Consider the following 20049-nt stretch of genomic DNA (forward strand, 5'->3'; position numbering starts at 1 on the left):
CCCCTACAGGAGTAGGACACTAGCCAGGAAAAAACATTACCACATCTATGGGGCAGTCCCAGGGGGTATACCCCACTCTCTGCTATAGGCGCTCAGTTTTTTTTCTGCCTAGTCAGGAGTAAGGACCTAGTTCCTTGCTAGGATCTCTGGTCCTAGCATTTTTTTTCTTTTTAAATGGAATTTTTCCTCTTATTTTATGTTCCTGTGAGAACCACAATCAACTGCCGGACTGGGCAACAGACTGGATAGCCTAGATTCAGAGGGACCCCCAGTCTGGCCAGCGAGCACGTGCAGACCTCAGCTCCGCATTGTCGGCCGCGACATAGTCCCAACGGACGAGGGCTGGCCTGCGAGTTAAACGTTTTGCGAGGACGCATACGACCTCCTGGCCGACAGCACCCCCATTCCAGTGGAGAGGTGGTCTTTCCAGAGTGGTGCCCACCCGGTTCCAATGGTATGGTAAGTAGTGTCCCCCCTCTCCCCTAGGGGTCTTTTGAGGTGGACGTGGGCCCCTCCCTGGGACGGTCGGACCCCTGGGTTGCACTCCTTCCCGCCAGTTTCCCTCGACATGTCGGGTCTATAGGGACCACCCCCCCATCTGTCCATACAGAGCTCTGCCTCCCCCCCCTCCCCCGCATGTACTTATACCTGGTCAGGTCCGTGCATTTTCAGGGGCTGAGCAGGCGATTTGGGCCGGCAGCCAATCGGGGATCTGGGGGGTCATCCTGGTGGGGGCTCCTGCCAGGGTCCCTTTTTTTCCTGCTGATCATTTTTTTGGGGTTCCGCTAGGGCCCCTGGGACCGCATGTGCGCTGCGGGGAGCCGCCATTTTGTTGTGGATCAGCGGCCATGTTGCCATAGACCGACGGACATTTTCTTGTAGTTTCCCATTAGTGACAGCGGTGGCCATGTTCTTGGAGCCCTGTGGGGGGAGATTCAATGGTGGGAGCCCTCCTTGGCCTCTAGTGGCTCACTCCAGTAATTCCTTTTTCTCACTGATTGCCGCATGGTGTGACGGGATGTTTTGCAGTGCTATTCGTTTTGGCTGTGTGGTCCCCCTGGTTAACTCATGGAGTCCCTGGAGCACATTTTACCACATGGTCCCCTCTGAGGCTGCAGGTCCTCCAGGAGGCACCAGTCTGGATGATGGGGGGTGGGTGTACCAGTTGGTGCAGAGGATGCAGTTTATCTGCAATGCTTCTCTGGATGTGGCTCCCTTAGTCTCTAGGATGTCCATGACAGCGGTGACACTACGGCGCATGACGTGGCTGAAATGCTGGTCTTTAGACTTCCAAGAAGGCCCTATGTTATCTTCCCTTTTGTGAGGGATCGCCTATTCAGCTCTTCTCTGGATGACATCATTAAGGGTCTTACAGGGGGAAAGAGTACTCTTCTTCCACAGGCTGCCAAGGGCAAGGACTCTCATCGCTGACGTGGGCCCTTTTTATCATCTCATAAGTGGCCCTTTCGTCTCAAGACAAAGGATTCAAGTCTTTCAGGACCTCTTCTGGTGGTTCCAAGAGGACCTGGTCTGGTAAGCCAAGAGCTGGTTCTTCCAGACCTGCAGACAAGCCCTCTCCTGCCTGAAGGGGCGCCCACATCCATATAGGATGGGGGGGACGCCTTTGCTTCTTTCCGGACTCGTGGACCTCCCTGATTCAAGACAAGTGGGTCAACGAGTTGATTCAGTCTGGCTACCAGATCGAGTTTTGGTCTTACCCTCCAGAGAGGTTCTTTCCTTCCTACCTGCGTTTATCCCCAGACCGCTTGCTGGGTCTCTTTGGGGAGGTGCAAGACTTACTGTTACAAGGGGTGATTGTTCTGTCTTTGGAACGTTTTCAAGGTTTTTATTCAAACCTGTTTACAATTCCCAGGAAGGAAGGCAAAGTACATCCAATCCTGGACCTCAAGACTCTGTACCGATTTGTGCAGGAGCAGAAGTTTCCGAATAGTCCATTCGTAGGGTAGTTGCATCTCTTCATCAAGGGGATCTTCTGGCCTCTATCGATATCAAGGACGCTTACCTTCATATTCCAATATATGTTGGTCATCAACGCTTCCTCCGTTTGGCCGTGGGCGAGGAGCATTATCAATTTGTGGCGTTACCCTTTGGTCTTGCCTCTGCTCCCCGGGTCTTCACAAAGGTATTGGCCCCAGTGTTAGCATTGTTGTCTAAGGGCGGGGAATTCAGTACTGGGGAACCTGGACAATCTCCTTCTACGAGCAGAATCCCCATCTGCTCTGACAGACAACCTGGAGTTTACTGTGCGGACTCTACAGGAGTTTGGTTGGAGTTTGAATTTCTAAAAATCTACTCTGGTTCCGTCCACCAAGTTGGACTATCTCGGTCTGACTCTAGCTTCAGCCAGGGTGTTTCTTCCACTGGACAAGCTCCAGAAGCTGCAGGATGAGCTTCAGAAGCTGTTGTCCAACAGTCGGTGATCTTTCAGGACTTGCATGCTGGTGCTGGGCCTGATGGTGTCTACCTTTTGAGGCGGTTCCGTTTGCACAGTTCCACACGAGACCTCTGCAAAGATGGGACAAGAATCCACAGTCCGTAGACAATCTGATCCTGTTGAGCCGGAGTACTAGAGGGTTCCTGATCTGCTGGCTTCGCTCTCAGGGCTTCAACAGGGAAAAATCTTTCCTTCCCTTGAACTGGAAAGCATATACATGGAAAGAATCCCCCTGATTGGGACTGTAACGGGTAACGACACAGGTAGGTATGGAAAAGAAAATAATTTATTATTGTATAGACAAAGTGTACAAAAATTGGCAAAGGAGCAGAAATTTTACGCAATTGCACAATTGTAAAAATACATTAAAAATTATAGGCGACTCTTTTAAATGTTAGATCAAATGATCATTTTGACATGGAGGAACCTGAAGTATGGTTCTGAAGACCCTACGCGTTTCAATGTCGCTCTTGAACTGAACTTGGACGGTGGTCACCATGGATGCCAGCCTGTCCATTTGGGGAGGTGTTCTCGGCACAGATTGTGCTCGTGGTCTGGTCTCTGGAAGAGTCCAGACTACCGATTAATATACTGGAACTCCAGGCGTTCAGACTTTGTCTGGCTCATTGAACATATCCCCTTCAGGGATGTCCGGTATGGATTCAATCAGACAATGCCAAGGCCGTGGCTTATGTCAGTCACCAAGGGGGACACAAGGAGTGTCCTGGCAGTAGCTGGCATTCTAAGGTGGACAAAACGCTTCGTTCCTGCTCGGTCCGCTGTGCATATTCCGGGAGTGGAAAATTGGCAGGCAGACTACCTAAATCGTCAGGCGTTGGACCAGGGAGAATGGTCTCTTCATCCAGAGGTGTTTCATCATTTGTGCCTCCGGTGGGGGACTCTCGAGGTGGACCTGTTGGCCTCTTCGCCTCAATAGGAAGGTACAGAGGTTTGTGGCACGATCTCGGGATCCTCTGGCCAACATCACAGACACGCTCTGATGGCTTCTTGAGGTCAGTATCGGCTGATCTACGCTTTCCCCCCCTTTAAAACTTCTGCCAAGACTCCTGCGCAGGATAGAGGCAGAAGGGATTCCGGTCATTCTGGTGGCTCCAGACTGGCCTCGCTGGTCTTGGTATGCCGACCTGGTACGACCGGTCGCCAATCAATGCTCCTTGGAGACTTTCTCTGGAAGATCTGCTGTCTCAAGGGCTCATCTTCCATCCTGCTTTACAGTCACTGGCTTAAACAGCTTGGCTGTTGAAAGCCAGGTGCTGAAGGATAGAGGTTTGTCTGAATCGGTGATTGCTACCCTGGTAAGGGCTAGAAAATCTACCTCTAGGAAGATTTGTCATCGTACTTGGAAGACGTACATTGTGTGGTGTTGGTCTCTGGGAGTTCATCCTCGCTCCTTTTCGGTGGCTCGAATTTTGGCCTTCCTCCAATGAGGGGTCGAGCAGCATCTGGCATTGGGTACCATCAAGGGCCAGGTTTTCGGCCTTGGCGGTCGTCTTTTAACTTCCTTGGGCTATGCATTCCTTGGATCGCACTTTTATTCAAGGGGTTCACCATTTGGCTTTCCCGGTGCGGTCTCCATTGCCTCCGTGGGACCTCAGTTTGGTGCTGTCAGTTCTCCAGAAACCTCCTTTTGAAAATATTCGGGAGATTCCCCTGCTTACGCTGTCCCAGAAGGTAGCCTTTTTGCAGGCTATTCCTTCTGCGTGCAGGGTGTCTGAGCTGGCGGTGTTATTTTGTCCACCTTATCAGTGGTTCATAGAGATATTGGTGCTTCGCCCTTGTCAGTCGTTCCTCCCTAAGGTTATTTCTGATTTCCTTATGAATTAAGACATTGTGTTGCCTTCATCCTAAGCCTTAACATCCTAAGGAAATAGCCTTGCATTCCCTGGATGTGGTTCGGGTCATTAGAGTGTACCTGGCGGTTACGGAGTCTCTTAGGAAATCAGACTCTCTGTTTGTTCTTACGAACGGACCTCAAAAAGGGTTGGCCGCGTCTGCTGCGACCATTTCCAGATGGATCAGACAGACAGTAGTTCAGGCCTATTCAATTAAGGGTCAGGTTCCTCCTTTCCCTGTTAAGGTGCATTCAACTTGGGGGCTTAGTGCTTCCTGAGCCTTCCGTCATCAGGCATCAGTGATGCGGGTTTGCAAAGAGGCCACCTGGTCATGTGTGCACATCTTCACAAAGTTTTATAGAATGGATGTGTTGGCATCTTCGCATGCTTCCTTTAGCCGCAAGGTTTTGCAGGCTGCTGTTTGAGTACCTGATTCTCTTGAGGGGGTGTGTTTTTTTTTTTTTTCAGGTGAGCTCCAGTTGTTCCTGGTTGAGCTCCAGGTTACCTGGTTGGCAGAGGTGGGGGACTTGAGTCACATGACTTGACTTAAGTCAGACTTAAGTCACCAGTTTGAGGACTTGAGACTTGCTTGACTAAAATTAATAAAAGACTCGACTTGACTTTGACTTGGTATTCATGACTTGAGACTTGACTTTGACTTGACATATGACTCGAAAATGACTTTACTTTTTTTAAGTTATTAAATATTTACATTTTCTCAAGATGTGTTAAAGCAAAATTAACGTGCCTGTTATGTTTCTGACACCACAGTCACTTAAAACACCTCAGTGTGTTCTGATTTTTAGGACACTGGCTGTTTAACAATGGAAATACTTAACCTGTTTATAGTGAATGTGGTGTTTGAAACATAACTGGACGAAGGATTTTGAGCTGTTTGGGCATTCAAAGTGTTTCTTTAATATGCCAAGAAAAAAGCACTAAGCAGTTTTGTTAATGTTGAAAATAAAACAAAACCTTTCCTGACCACTGACTTTTAACTTATTTAAAGGTGAGAATTGGTGTAGATCGGTATTTTGACTTGATTTGTGACTTGACCAAAATAAATGACTTGACTTGCTTGCTTTTCGCCACAGTAACTTGGGACTTGCTTGAGACTTGAAGGTTAAGACTTGAGACTTGCTTGTGACTTGCACATGTGTGACTTACTCCCATGTCTGCTGGTTGGATAAGTTTAGCCTTGGGAATAGGCTTTTCTGCTGTGTTTTTTTCCACCCCTCATGTTTAACACTGCTTTGGGACATCCCAATGGTCCAGAAGATATGGAGCTGTGTCCGTCAATGAACGAAAGAGAAAAATGGATTTATGAGTTACCGTAAAATCCTTTTCTCTATTGTTATTGACGGACACAGCACCCGCCCCTCTGAGTTGGGTTGTTTTCTTCTGACACCGCTTGCAACAAAACTTGAGTCCCTATAGCAGAGGGTGGGAGTATACCCCTTGGGACTTCCCCTATAGGTGCGGTAAAGTGTTTTCCTGCCTAGTGTCCTACTCCTGTAGGGGGCAGTATAACCTAATGGTCAAGAAGATATGGAGCTGTGTCTGTCAATGAACATCAGAGAAAAGGAGTTTACGGTAAGTCAAAAATCCAATTTTTTTCACAATAGTGTGCACTGTATTCATTTATATAGATTTTTTTTTTTCTCCTCTTGGGCACAGTGGTGCATGAATGGGTTTGTGTAGTAAACATACAATATATATGCTGTAAAAATGTACTACATAGTAACCTTTTGTCATTGGTAAATACTTGACATATAGTAGTATCGCATGGTAAAATATTTTTTACTTCTGTTTGCCTTTCAGAAATTGCACAGGTCATTGCCCCTTATACGGCTACTGGTCCTGAGCAACTGACCCTGGCTCCTGGCCAATTGATCTTGATTAGAAAGAAGAACCCTGGAGGCTGGTGGGAAGGAGAGTTACAGGTATGCTTTTGTTACAATTTCATTCAAGATCATCTAACTGCCATGTGAGGCACGTCATGTTGGAAGATCATGTGGTTAGCTGCAAAAAGTGTTATATCATTTGTTCTGAACTTTTTATTTGGGCTTGTGCCAAAGGGCTTTTGTTCACTTAAAGTGGAATTTGCATTCCAATATAAATCTATGGTAAATGTAAATATAAATCTTTGCCAAGCCCACTTAAAGCAGGTCAGAAGGAGGTCAACTGCAGGTCAAACAAATTCTGAATGATTTCCTAATCATCTCAAGTTGAATGCCAAAATTATGCCATCGACACAAGCACAAAGCCCGTTGACACAGGGCATTTTCCATTTCTAAGTAGAACATACTCTGTGTAGAGCTTAAGGTATTCCAAATCTTGAAGCACTCCTCTCGTAAGTGTTAATATAAATAAAGGTCTGTATATTTGTCTAAATACTTGTATTAGCTTCTCCAATGAAACAGTATTGAGATGTGGAGAAAATGTATACCTTTATTTTTCTTTCTGGTTTCTCTGCTCCCACCCTGATAGAAGCCCGATTTGTGGGCATTAGGAAGGTTGAGCTCCGTTTCCACCACTCCCTGTTCATTGAATGCATCCCTATGTCTCTTTGCTTGCTAGGATGCAAGCAGCCAGCTTTTACAGCTTCTTTTGTTGGTATGGTGCAGGCAGCCAGGGATACTGTACTGATATGCTCCTTTTCCCGTATATCTAGTGACAGAGCTTGTCTCAAGGAAAGAGCTTGGTTCATGAGTCAAGTGCAATTATAGTTACATGTTCATCTCCTTGCTAGGTGTGTTTGGAAAGCAGAGGATTGGGGGGGGGGGTGGAGATTTATGAAAGAGCTGTGAATCACACTATTTCAACAGTAAAACTAGCTAGAAAGAAGGGACCAAGTGCTACATGGCATGTTCTGCCAGCAAAGTCCTATTAAGTATGGGTTTATTAAAGCAGTGGAATCTCCCCTTGTGGATTCTGCCATTTTCTATCTTAACAAGGCTCTGACTTCGCTGTTGAGGACCTTTCAGCCCTGCAGGCTGCCTGTGCTGTCAGGTCCTTCTGCCAGACCTACGCTGTCTGGTACACGGAAATGTCTCAGAATCCTGGATCTGTCCTGTGGGTTGTTTCTGTGCCCCGCACAACTGGAGCACATGCCTGTGGCTCTACTCTATTGTGTTAATGGGCTTTTAATGTAAAATATCCTCTTTTCGGGTATACACTCATAGGACTCTTTGGCTCAAATGTAATGTCCAGCGCAAGAAGTGCCTCTTGGGTATACCCTTTGTTGGGGAACACGTCTTGGAGAAATGTCTGGATAACTTTATCAAGGAGGTCTCCAGGGGAAAGAGTAACCTTTTGCCCCAGAAAAAAAGCCAAAAATCTCCTTCTTAGAAACCCTCTACTTCTGACACAAAGAAAAGTTCCTTTCACTCCTCTCAGGCTTCCAAGACCAAGCCTAGAGCTCAGAAATTCAACCATTCTGCAGACAAATCCTCCTCACAAATAGGGGGTGCCCCCACTAATCAGAGTGATCTGGTCTCAGGATAATTACGGGAAATATTCAGAGCCTACAAGCTGGAAATTTTTGTCTGTCTACTCCATGTTGCAAGCATGCCTGCAAACATCGGTAGACCTCCACACTGCTCTGGCCAGCTCCTCTCTCAAGTAGTCATTGCCATTGTCCCGGAAAGGGAAAGGTTCCACATTTTATAGTCAAACCTGTTTACTATCCCCAAGGCCGAAGGCTGCATCTCACTTCCCCCCATACTGGATCTGAAGTTCATCACCACCTGTCTTGGTTCAAACATTCTACATGGAATCTACCAGGTCAGCCATTACCTACCCCTATCCAGCAGACCATCACCAAGGATGCCTACTTGCATGTTTCTATCTTCCATGCACATCAATGCTACCTGCAGTTTGCAGTGGGCCCACAGCATTACCAATTTGTTTCCCTAAGAAGGGCATTCGTATCCCCCAGAAGAAGGTTGGCCTGATATCCTGCTATAAGTAAGCACTGTCTCTGCACATGCCCTATTGGGCAATGTCAAGCGAAGTGTTCGGACCCTACAGAGGCCTGGTGGGGGCTAAATCTCCAGAAATTGGCACTATTACCATCTCATTGCTTAGTGTATTTATGCCTGGTCCTGGACGCAGACCTGTCCTCAAGTGTTCCTGTCACAGGACAAACTCCAGACTCTCTGCTTCCACTTTTGGACTCTACAATCCATGAACTTAGCAGCCCCCTGCTTTTGCATGAGGGTTCTGGACTTGATGGCGGCCTCTTTCTAAAACCATTCTATAGGTTTTTCACTCCAGACAATTGCAATTCAACATTGTGTCAGCATGGGACAGGCAGGATAAGGGGTTGATTTACTAAAACTGGAGTGCGCAAAATCTGGTGAAGCTCTGCATAGAAACCAATCCGCTTCTGACTTCAGCTTGTTCAGTTTTGCTTTGACAAAATAACCCGGAAGCTGTTTAATTGCGCAGCTGCACTAGATTTTGCACTCTCCAGTTTTAGTAAATCAACCCCTAAATCTCTGGGCCATCAAATATGCCCAACCCCAAAAAAAAAAAAAAATCAGGCTTGCCATGACCCTGTGGATCACGAGTCCAGTGCTGGAGTCCGCAAAATCCTTCCTTCCACTGTACCCTTCCCAGGCATGGAAAATTGGTAGACAGACTTTCTCAGTCATCAGTGCCTGGACTTTAGGGAATAGTCTCTTCACCCTGAGGTGGCAATTCTCACCTGTTGCAGATGGGGGATGCCTCTTGGCTTCCAGGTTCAACAACACAATTAGCAGGTATACATCCAAGGATCATCTTTCACAGTTGTAGCTCGAATGACCTATTGGGATTAGTTCAGCCTGTTCTATGCCTTGCCTCTTTTTGAATTCCTTCCCCACCTGATTCACAGAATGAAAATGGAGGGAATTCCCATAATTCACATCACTGAGTGCCCCGGTGGTATTCGGACCTCATCAGACTCTTGGCAGACTCTGCATAGGCCCTTCCAGATCTTCTGTCCCAAAAACTGGTTTACCACATTGCTTCTCAGTCACTGGCTTTATAGGCCAGGAGGTTAAGGCTTGGGTTCTGAAAGATAGGGGCCTATCTGATTCAGTTACCCCACGCTTTTCAAAGCTAGGAATCCGACTTTTTGCAATTCTATTATCGCACCTGAAAGGTGTTTTTCTCATAGTGCGAGGCAAGGACATTTCATCCCAGAAAGTACTTGGTGAGCAGAATTCTCTTCTCTTCTCCAGTTGGGTCTGGATCAGCATTTGCCCTTGACTGCCATCAAGGGTTAGATCTCGGATTTTTACAGTTCCTTTTTAAAGACCCACTTGTCTTGCATTCCTTGCATTGTGAAGACATTTTGTACATAGTATCACTCACATTATTCCCCTTGTATGCCCCCTTGTGACACCAGGGGATTTCAACCTGGTTTTGCCAGTTCTTCAGAAACTGCCCTTTTAACCTATCGTTCTACCTTTACTCACAAGGTTGCCTTCCTTGTTGCCTTTACCGCTGTGTTGGCTGCCTTTACCTGTACAGAACTTTATTAGTGCTATACAGGGATAAAGTTGTCTTGTGGTTCTTTTTTTCACCTGGTGATGCAGCCAGTAATTTTGTTCTTTTTCAAAAGAACAAGCTCTTCTCCAGATGTGCCAGTTTACAGAGATGAGGCAAACCATTTACTGCTTACAGAGGTGCTTACAATGGTCGGCTTTTATTCACGTAAAAACCTTTATCCAAAAGGGAAAAAAATCTGTTTGCTGTAACTTATAAAGTATTCGCTGTAGTTTGGCTTCAATTTGTTAGAGCATTTAAATCTGCTAGCATATTTAACACTACCCTCCCCCCCAGACTAACATTGCTGCTGTCTGCTGTGCCCCCTGTGCTCCTTCATCCAGAGTGAGGGCACCCTAATACAGGTGGTGTGTTACTGGCCAGATCACCAGGTGAAAACAGAGGGAAAAAGCCTGAAAAAAGAAAACTAATGCAGCCACCACATCTAATGATTGGTAAGCTGCAATATATTACATTTTTGGTTTTAGGTTGAATACTGCATTAAGGACAAGGTTCCACCCTTCCATGTCAAAATGCACTGCGCTAAATCAGTGTTTCATGAGATTTCCACCATCGGGCATCTGTTTCTAAGCTTTGCAGGGCTGCCATCTGGTCAGAATAATCCAGAACTACCATCCCCCTTGTCTCGTCAAGCTATAAAGTACTGTGTTTTTTTTTTTTATTATTCTAATCCTAAATACCTTCTCTCGCAGCATCTCTGTGCTGTCACGTGTCCTCCCCTGCTCACTTTCCCAGATCTAAGGAATGCGTAGGGAGAGGATGAGATACCCCTCTGACGTCAGGCGGCCGGCAGAGGAAGGTCATGTGACTGCATATTGGTGTTGTGAGAGAAGATATTTAGGTTTCGAATTTAAAACAAAAAAATGGATACACAGTGCTTTATATCTTGATAAAACAGAGGGGATGGCAGTTATTTATAAATGGTATTTTCAAGCCAAATGAAGAGCAGCAGGAGGCGAGGGGCGGAAGGAGGTCGGCTCTCACACACAGGCTTCAGGACTGACAGGCACGGAGGGAGAGGGAGAGACTCGGAGCAGGATGATGGAAGCACGTGAACTGACCATGGTTTCATAATTCAGTATACATGATTACCGTGGTCAGCACACACAGGGGGGAAACAGGCAGGATCAACTAGGTATTTTACAGCATAGAAAGGGACAAATTACATGGCACAAACACTATGCTATTGATCATACCTTAAAGGAAATGTACAGCCAAAGCTTGTTTGGCTGTACATCTCCTATGGATCACAGGGGTGCAGTTTGTTTTGCACTCCTGTGACCCTTTTTCAGCAGAGAGCGGGTTAAGTCCGCTCTCTGCTGACGTCACATAAGTCAATCCAGGCATGGCGTCGTCATGACAATGGAAGTCAGGATCCGCCGGGTGCCTGGACTGACACCCGCTCAGCCTCTAGGCGAGCTAGAGCAAGCTGCTCCCCACCCCTCCACAGCCCAGCGCTCCCCACCCCTCCGCAGCCCTGCACTCCCCGCCCCTCCACAGCCCAGCGCTCCAGCAAGTGAGAAGGGGTAGAGCGGAGTGCTCAGTCCTCAGTGCAGAGGGGGCCAGGGGGCCGATGCTGCATCCACCAAGGTAAAGTATGATTGGGGGGGGGGGTTGGAATAAAGCCATACATATCTTTTAAAGGAACAGAAGCTTTTTTTTTTTTTTTTTTCCTCCTTTTAGGATTACAACCGCTTAAAATTTTGCCAGGATGGCATTAAGGCCTTTTCTGATGCCGGCTTCAGTCGTAGTCTCCAAGTGGTTTTGTAGGCTCTGTTGATTCCCTCTGTAACCCTCAGTTGGACTGCTTTTGGACGTTCCAGTGTACCTGAATTACTTTGTCCTGTGTCCCTTTAGGCTCCGTTAATACTAGTGCAATTTCAGATGCAACTTGAGTCACATAGAATAGCTAGGTGCCCACTCGCATCAATGCAAGTGTGGCTCTGGAAAAAGTTCCTTTACTAGTTTGGTGTAATTCTGTATGCTTTTGGGCACCATAGAATGTAAACCATATCCAAGTTGCACTATGTAATTGCACTAAAAATTGGATCAAAATCAGATCACAGTAGTGTGAACCTATCTGAATTTACTATTTAAGAAAATAGGATTTTTGACGTATCATAAACAGGGACACAAGTCTCTCCTCTCTGTTCTTATTTTCCAGTAGTGCTATTGCTTTGCTTGAAAACAGGCATAATGCGCGTGGGAGGAGTTACACTAGGCTACTCTTAGAGCTTTGTTTTTCCAGTGCCCAAACTCCTGAGAGCGGCATCTTAACCCAATGTGTCTGAATTACTTCATTCTGTGTCTTAGGCCTCGTTCACATCAAGGTGCAGAGAGATGTTTGTTTTTCTGCACACATTTTGCAAGAGCTCAAAGAAAACAATGGTTCTCTATGTGCCCTGTTCACCACAACGTGCAGATTATTTTCTGCCCAGGAATCTGCAACGTGTAGGCAAGGAGAAAATGGACATAAAAATTAACATTGGTTTGAATAGGGCACATAACTAACGCGCATAATACACTCATGTCAACGTGGATGAGTGTATTATGTAAAAGGATGTCTCTGCAAATAAAGTCTGTGCAGTTTTCCCATCAGTTTTCATGCATGTATGGTGTGAACGCGCCCTCAATGTACTTGAAGAAAAAACGTTCAGTAAATTAGAAATACTGTTTTAATTCACATCAGACTTACGTCGTTTTATTTCATTTTAAATCTTTGCAGGCCCGTGGCAAGAAAAGACAGATAGGTTGGTTCCCTGCCAACTATGTTAAGCTTTTGAGCCCTGGTACAAATAAGAGCACCCCTACAGATCCGCCTAAACCAGCAGTATTGCCAACCAGTAAGTACTTTCTCCATCATACTGTATCAGTTTACTATATGTTTATTTCTCTTACGTCCTCCGACAGTCGCCGCCCCTTCATAATCTTCACCAATGGGTAATTGACCTTTGCTCCGTAGGAGTAGCTAGGCAACAAGACTTGTTAATATCAAAGCTTTTAGCATATCACACCCCTAAGGGGCGGTCCCCTCAGTCAATACCTCCCTGCTTCCAGCATTCTCAACTCAGTTTTCAATTGCCTAGCTTAGGAGTAGCTGACTGTTACTGTGCTGGGGCTTTCAGTCTCAGCCTTCTATCCTTTTTTGATTTTATTTCAAGTATTTTTCTCTTTCTTTTACTTCGCTGTTTTTTTCTCAGCATTAGTTTAGTTTTCTTCGGATGAAGATCATCATGCAGAGCTGGGTCTCGGACTGGCCACCCTGGATCCCAGGGCTGAGTGCCAGGGGTTTCCCCAGCCTGCCATCGAGCGTTCAGCTCAGGTTTCCCTGGCATATTGAACGACCCATCCCTGTTCGCTGCAGGGATGCTGCCTGTGAGGTGGCTACCTCACCGGACGCCATTTGCGGTTTCGCACCGCAGTCCACTGCGTCCTAACTGCGACACTCCCTGTCCTCAGTACAGCGGTTTGGTCGTTAGAGAAGGCTCCCCACGCCATCCGGAATGGTAAGTGTTTTTCTATGTGGGGACCTGTCTGTTTGGGTGTCAGTCTGTGACTGTGTGACCCGCATGTCTGTGTAAGTGCTGAGCTCCCTGTCAGATTCCTGTGATAGCTGCCTTTCTGTGGGCTGCGGGGGGGGGGGGGGCTCTCCCGCTCTGCTGTGTGAGATGTATGGGCCAGACTGGGCTCAGACATGCTGTGCGGCAACTGCTGATGCGGCCCGCCATTTTTTTCGGCAAACTGTGGTGACCGGCCCTGTGTGTGGTACAGCGCTGTGTTTTGGCGCCAAACGCAGCCATTTTGGCGGCGATTGCTCATACAAGCACATGTCGGCGCCATTTTCTTATTGCCTAAATTCCCTCAGCCGAGCGGCCATGTTTGTGAAGCCTTCATAGGCTATATAGGGCGGTCAGTCATTGCATCACTTCCTTTTTCACTGGAACAGCGATCGGTGGCAGCGGCTGTGTGGTCTCTCCAGGTTTTTACCTTCCTTATCCTGTATTTCCTTGCTCAGTGTTCCTTATCCCTGCGGGGGTCGGTACATTCAGTAGTGTGCGGTGGGCTGCGCTCGCCGCGGTCTTAAAGGGGCAGTCCTTTATTTCAGTTGATACTGGGGCATGGATTCTCAGGATTGCAAGTTTCCTCCCACCCTGGTGGGGGGCCAAGGGGCTGCTGCATCCCCCGAGGGGGCTGATCTGGCTGCTGTTGTAGCGAACTTGGCTTCTCAGGTGCAGATGCTAATGGCTGATCGATCCGCAAAATGGCCCAGGTTATCTATTTCCTCTGATTCAGAGGGCGATGGGGCTGCTATGGCTGGAGTGCCCTTCTCAGGGTCTCGTTCATCTCTGGACCTTGTGGGGTCTGAGGGGGAGGCTGAGGTAGAAGGAGTTGATACTTCTCCCCCTGGCTCGCCTGAAGAGCTTGAACTCATGGATGAGTTGATTACTTCTATCAAGGAAACGCTGCATCTGCAGGATGAACCAAGTCCTCCTGCTTTGATGTCCTCTTATGGGACGCAAAGGAAACGCAAAACAGCGCAGGCTTTTCCCTGCCCTGCGGAATTTCAGCGCGCTGTTGATGAGCAATGGCGCAATTTAAAGAAGCCCTTTACTGTGCCAAGTAAGTTCAAGCTGCTTTATCCATTTACACCCACCACTGATGAGCGTTGGTGTGTGCCGCCTCAGGTGGATCATGCGGTGGCAGTTTTGAATAAATCTACTGCGATTCCTGCTGAGGATACCCCGGTGTTCCGGGACCCTATGGACAGGAGATTGGAGTCTCTGGCCCGTCATGCTTATACGGTTGCTGGTTCTATGCTGAAGCCTATTTTTGCTTCCATTATGGCAGCCCAAGCTATTGCGGATTGGACTCTGGTGGCTGACTCTGCTCCGCCGACAACATTGGCTATGGTAGATCAAATTCATCAGGGTGTCATGTATTTGTGCGATGCGGACTTGGTCCCTTTGGCTGCACGCCTCTCCAGTGTAGCGGTGTTGAACCGTCGCCTGATATGGCTGAAATGTTGGTCGGTTGACCAATCCTCTCGCAAGACTCTAGCTAATCTTCACTACGCGGGATCTCGCCTTTTTGGCGAGTCTTTGGATACTCTGATAAAGGGAATTTCCGGGGGTAAGAGCACTCTCTTACCCCACACTCGCAAGAATAAGTCGGTTCACGGTAAGAAGAATACCTCGTTTAGGCCCTCTCAGGGGTCCTTTCGGTCGCAATACAAGGGCAAGTCCTTCAAGGGCCAAGGCTGCCCATACCAATTCGGCCTGAAGGGGCGCCCTCACCCGGTTCTGGGGTGGGGGGGCGTTTGCTCGGTTTTCTTCAACCCTGGCTGGCCCGCATTCGGGACAGGTGGGTTCAGGAAATCGTTTGATCTGGATACAAGATCGAGTTTCTCTCTCGGCCGGCGAGCAGATTTTTCCCCTCAAATCTTCAGCTGTCTCCGGAGCGTTTGCAGGATCTGCACCTGGCGGTGCCCAGGGAGTGGTGGTTCCGGTGCCTCATCGGGACAGATTTCGGGGGTTCTACTCCAATCTGTTCACTGTGCCCAGAAAGGAGGGCAAGGTACGTCCGATTCTGGACTTGAAAGCTCTGAACCGCTTTGTGCGGGTTCGCAAGTTCCGCATGGAATCCCTGCGCTCGGTGGTGGCTGCCCTGGTTCCGGGGGAATTCATGGCCTCCATCGACTTGAAGGATGCGTACCTTCACATCCCCATTTTCGAGGGTCACCAGAGGTACCTTCGATTCGCCATTGCGGAGGATCATTACCAATTCGTGGCGTTACCCTTCGGTCTTGCTTCGGCTCCGCGGGTTTTCACCAAGGTGCTTGCACCGGTCCTGGCTTTATTGAGAGCCCAGGGCATCTCTGTCTTGGGGTATCTGGACGATATCTTGCTTCGGTCTGCGACCAGTCAGGGCCTGATGAACGACCTGTCCACCACGATGCAGACTCTGCAGGAGTTCGGTTGGACGATAAATTTTCCAAAATCAACGTTGTGTCTGTCGGTTCGTCTTCCCTACCTGGGGATGATCCTGGACTCTGTTCAAGCGAAGGTCTTCCTGCCGGAAGACAAGCTCCGGACACTTCAGGACGAGGTCAGGTCCCTCAGGGACACTCAGTGCTCGTCCCTCCGGACATGTATGAGGTGTCTGGGATTGATGGTCTCGGCTTTCGAGGCGATTCCCTTCGCCCAGTTTCACACGCGGGGTCTTCAGGCGGAGATCCTGGCCAAGTGGGATGGGCGTCCGCAATCTCTGGATCTGTGGATTTCGTTGAGCCGCCACACCCGAAGGGGTCTTTTGTGGTGGCTCCAGTCCCCGGCGGTGTCGGGGGGCAAGTCCATTCGTCCTTTGTCGTTGACGGGGATCACCACGGATGCCAGCCTGTCGGGCTGGGGTGGTGTTCTGGGCGTTCTGTCCGCCCAGGGAACTTGGTCGGAGGAGGAATCCTCCCTTCCGATCAACATTCTGGAATTGCGAGCGATAAAACTTTGCCTTCTGCATTGGTCGGAACGGCTTCAGGGCCGTCCGGTTCGGGTTCAGACGGACAATGCCACAGCGGTGGCCTACATCAACCATCAAGGGGGCACCAGGAGTGCCCGTGCGGCTCGTCCCAGCGATAACGGCTGTGCACATTCCGGGGGTGGAGAACTGGCAGGCGGACTATCTGAGTCGCCAGACCCTGGACCAGGGAGAGTGGTCCCTTCACCCGGATGTCTTCCAGAAGTTGTGCGCGAAGTGGGTTCTTCCGGATGTGGACCTGTTCGCGCCTCGTCTGAGCAACAAGGTGGAAAGGTTCGTGGCAAGGACGCGCGATCCGCGGGCGGACGCCCCGGACGCGTTGGTGACGCCCTGGCATCAGTATCGCCTGATGTATGCCTTCCCTCCGATTCAACTGTTGTCCAGGTTCCTTCGCAGGTTAACCTCGGAACCGCATACGGTGATTCTGGTGGCACCGGACTGGCCTCGCCGGTCTTGGTACGCAGACCTCGTAAATCTGGCAGTCGACGCTCCGTGGCGTCTGCCGCTTCGGGAAGACCTTCTGTCGCAGGGACCGATATTCCATCCTGCTTTACAGTCGCTGGCTTTGACGGCATGGCTGTTGAGAGCCAGGTCCTGAGGGATAGGGGTCTCTCCCCTGAGGTCGTCCCTACTTTGATTAAGGCTAGAAAAGCTTCTTCCGGTAAGATATACTACCGTACTTGGAAAGCGTACTTCGCTTGGTGTGAGTCCAGGGGGTTTTCTCCGCGCTCATACTCGGTGTCGAGAGTGTTGGCTTTCCTCCAAACTGGAGTGGACCAGCGTTTGGCGCTGGCCACGATTAAGGGTCAGATTTCTGCGCTGGCCGTTCTTTTTCAGCGCCCAGTGGCGTCTAATTCATTGATTCGCACTTTTGTTCAGGGGGTGCGACACTTGGCCCCTCCTAGGAGGGAGCCTTTGCCTCCATGGGACTTGAACCTTGTTCTGTCCGTGTTGCAACATGCTCCTTTTGAAAAGATCAGGGAGATCTCGTTGTCTCTGTTGTCTAAAAAGGTTGCCTTTTTGGTGGCTATAACTTCGGCTCGTAGGGTGTCTGAGCTGGCGGCTTTGTCCTGCAGCTCTCCCTACTTGGTGATTCACTTGGATAAGGTGGTCTTGCGACCTAACCCTTCCTTTCTTCCGAAGAGGATCTCGGAATTTCACCTGAATGAGGACATTGTCTTGCCTTCGCTTTGCGCGAAGCCTAAGCATCCGAAGGAGGTGGCTTTGCATGCCTTGGATGTTGTTCGGGCGATCAGGGTTTACCTGTCATCGACTAAGTCCTTTCGCAAGTCGGATTCCCTATTCGTCCTTCCAGAGGGACCTCGGAAGGGCATGGCGGCGTCGGCTGCTACCATCGCCAAATGGATCAGACAGACAATTGTGCAAGCCTATGCTTTGAGGGGGAAGGTTCCTCCTTTCCCTGTGAAGGCGCACTCTACCAGATCTCTGAGTACGTCTTGGGCCTATCGTCATCAGGCTTCTGTGGCCCAGGTGTGTAAGGCGGCGACTTGGTCGTCCGTTCACACCTTCTCCAAATTTTACAAAGTGGATGTTCAGGCATCGGCAGATGCTTCCTTTGGCCGTAAAGTTCTTAGTGCGGCAGTGCCTTAGGGTCCCTTGTTTGGGCCCTTGGCTGTTGGGGTGTTTTTACCCCTGGGTTACTTGTTCTTCCTGGGTTGTTGCTCCTGTTGAGCACGTTTTCCTGTTGCCAGGTTGGTTCTCTTACTTTGGTAAGGTTCCTTTCTCTGATGTGGGTACTGCGTTGCTTTATGCGCGGCTGCGTTTTTTTCCCACCCCTCATGTCTACACTGCTCTGGGACGTCCCATTGGTGAAGATTATGAAGGGGCGGCGACTGTCGGAGGACGTAAGAGAAAACTGAATTTTTGTAAAATCTTACCGTAAAATTCCTTTCTCTGAGTCCTCCGACAGTCGCCGCCCCCGCCCCTCTTTTGGGGTTTGTTTATGTACTCTACTGCTATGCTACCAAACTGAGTTGAGAATGCTGGAAGCAGGGAGGTATTGACTGAGGGGACCGCCCCCTAGGGGTGTGATATGCTAAAAGCTTTGATATTAACAAATCTTGTTGCCTAGCTACTCCTATGGAGCAAAGGTCAATTACCCATTGGTGAAGATTATGAGGGGGCGGCGACTGTCGGAGGACTCAGAGAAAGAAATTTTACGGTAAGATTTTACAAAAATTCAGTTTTTTTTACTTTAATCCAACTGTCAGTCTCCAGTGTCTTCATTTTTTAAACTTGCTTTTCTACTGCTTTTTACAACTTTTGTCTCTAGGCACATTTTAAAAACTAATGGAAGTTCTGGCATAAAATCCTTCATTGATCATTATGCCCTCTTCAAATCTGCTTAGTTTTTGGTTATAAATTGACCTTTCAAATAGGTTTTGATTGATTTTTCCCACACCAATGGGGGTCTGTGGATTATCTTGCTGTTTACTAGATCTTGCACGAAATTGAAATTATCTTGGTGATATGCTGTGCCAAAAATCGAACACACACACCTGACTTATCAGCCTTCAAGTGGTTGAAAACCCTTACATAAACCCAGTGACGTGACTAGCATCAGGTTAATAATGCAGTGATTAAACAAATCCTACAAAAGTGGGACCTGTTAATTTGCAGCTATCTATCCTGTAGATCAGTGGTCCTCAACCCTGGCCTACAGGGCCCACTAACAGGCCAGGTTTGCAAGATAACTGAAATACATCCCAGGTGATATAATTTGCTGCTCAGTGATTGCAGTACTCTAGTCTGCATCTCCCCAAGGTAATACTTAAAATCTGGCCTGTTAGTGGGCCCTGAGGACCGGAGTTGAGGACCACTGCTGTAGATCATTCTAAAAACAGACCGTTCAAAGGATATTTTTCTCAGCTCAAGCAGCAGGGGGCAGAGATCTCAACTTATACACTGGGGAGAGCTCTGGGAGTGGATTGGGGGCAAGGGACTCACCCCCCCCCCTTTCACACGTCACACAGGAAGGATGTAGAGCTAAGAATACGAAGCACAGGCTGTGTGCTGGTGCTCCCTGCCTGTCACCTTTTTAACTCTTGGTGTCAGAAATGACTCATGTAGAGGAATGACTCGGCAGAAAGGAGTGACACTTTGGATAAAGACAAGTACACAATACAGAAGGATGTGCTCTGTTCATGTATGATGTTTAAACCACTTTAAATCTCTCTCTTGTTGCACCAGACTCCCATAACTCCTCACCTGCAGGTTACAGGCATTCATATTGGAAAAAAGTGTTTATTTTATAACATTTTATCTGCCATCACTTACCTTTGTGTTAACCTTTTTTTTTGTAAATTTACTATAACCATAACATTGTTAAAACACTTTATTGGAGTTTTCAGAACCTATTTATTGAAACCGTAATTGTCCTTCCAAAGCCATATAAAAACCATATAAATGTTTGTGCTTATTATTTCTTTTATTTGGTGTGGAATTAATCCCTAGCACTATAGATAATCCTTCAAATTAGCCACTGCTCCAGAGAAGCTTAAATTTAAATTTCCCTTCTGTATTTTTACAGATTCATAAATACAAGATCTAGAGCCAATAAGAGTGAAAGCCAACTAAACTTCCAGTTTGTTTTTTGATTGCAGAAGTAACCCCCACATAAAGACGAGGAATGGG

General features: G+C 48.1%; 1 protein-coding gene across 4 annotated transcripts in view; it reads left to right on the forward strand.

Annotated features, from left to right (window-relative positions):
* The window catches only part of ITSN1 (intersectin 1), a 348624-nt gene that overhangs the window by 228698 nt on the left and 99877 nt on the right, over positions 1-20049 (forward strand). For all 4 annotated transcript variants that reach the window (XM_082244896.1, XM_082244893.1, XM_082244894.1 and 1 more), the window contains 2 exons: positions 6130-6251; positions 12590-12707. In XM_082244896.1, coding sequence (XP_082101022.1) covers positions 6130-6251; positions 12590-12707 — 240 coding nt within the window. The remainder of the gene's footprint in view (positions 1-6129; positions 6252-12589; positions 12708-20049) is intronic.

Source organism: Pelophylax lessonae, assembly GCF_965119305.1.
Source record: "Pelophylax lessonae genome assembly, chromosome: 2".
In the NCBI taxonomy this organism is placed as follows: domain Eukaryota; kingdom Metazoa; phylum Chordata; class Amphibia; order Anura; family Ranidae; genus Pelophylax; species Pelophylax lessonae.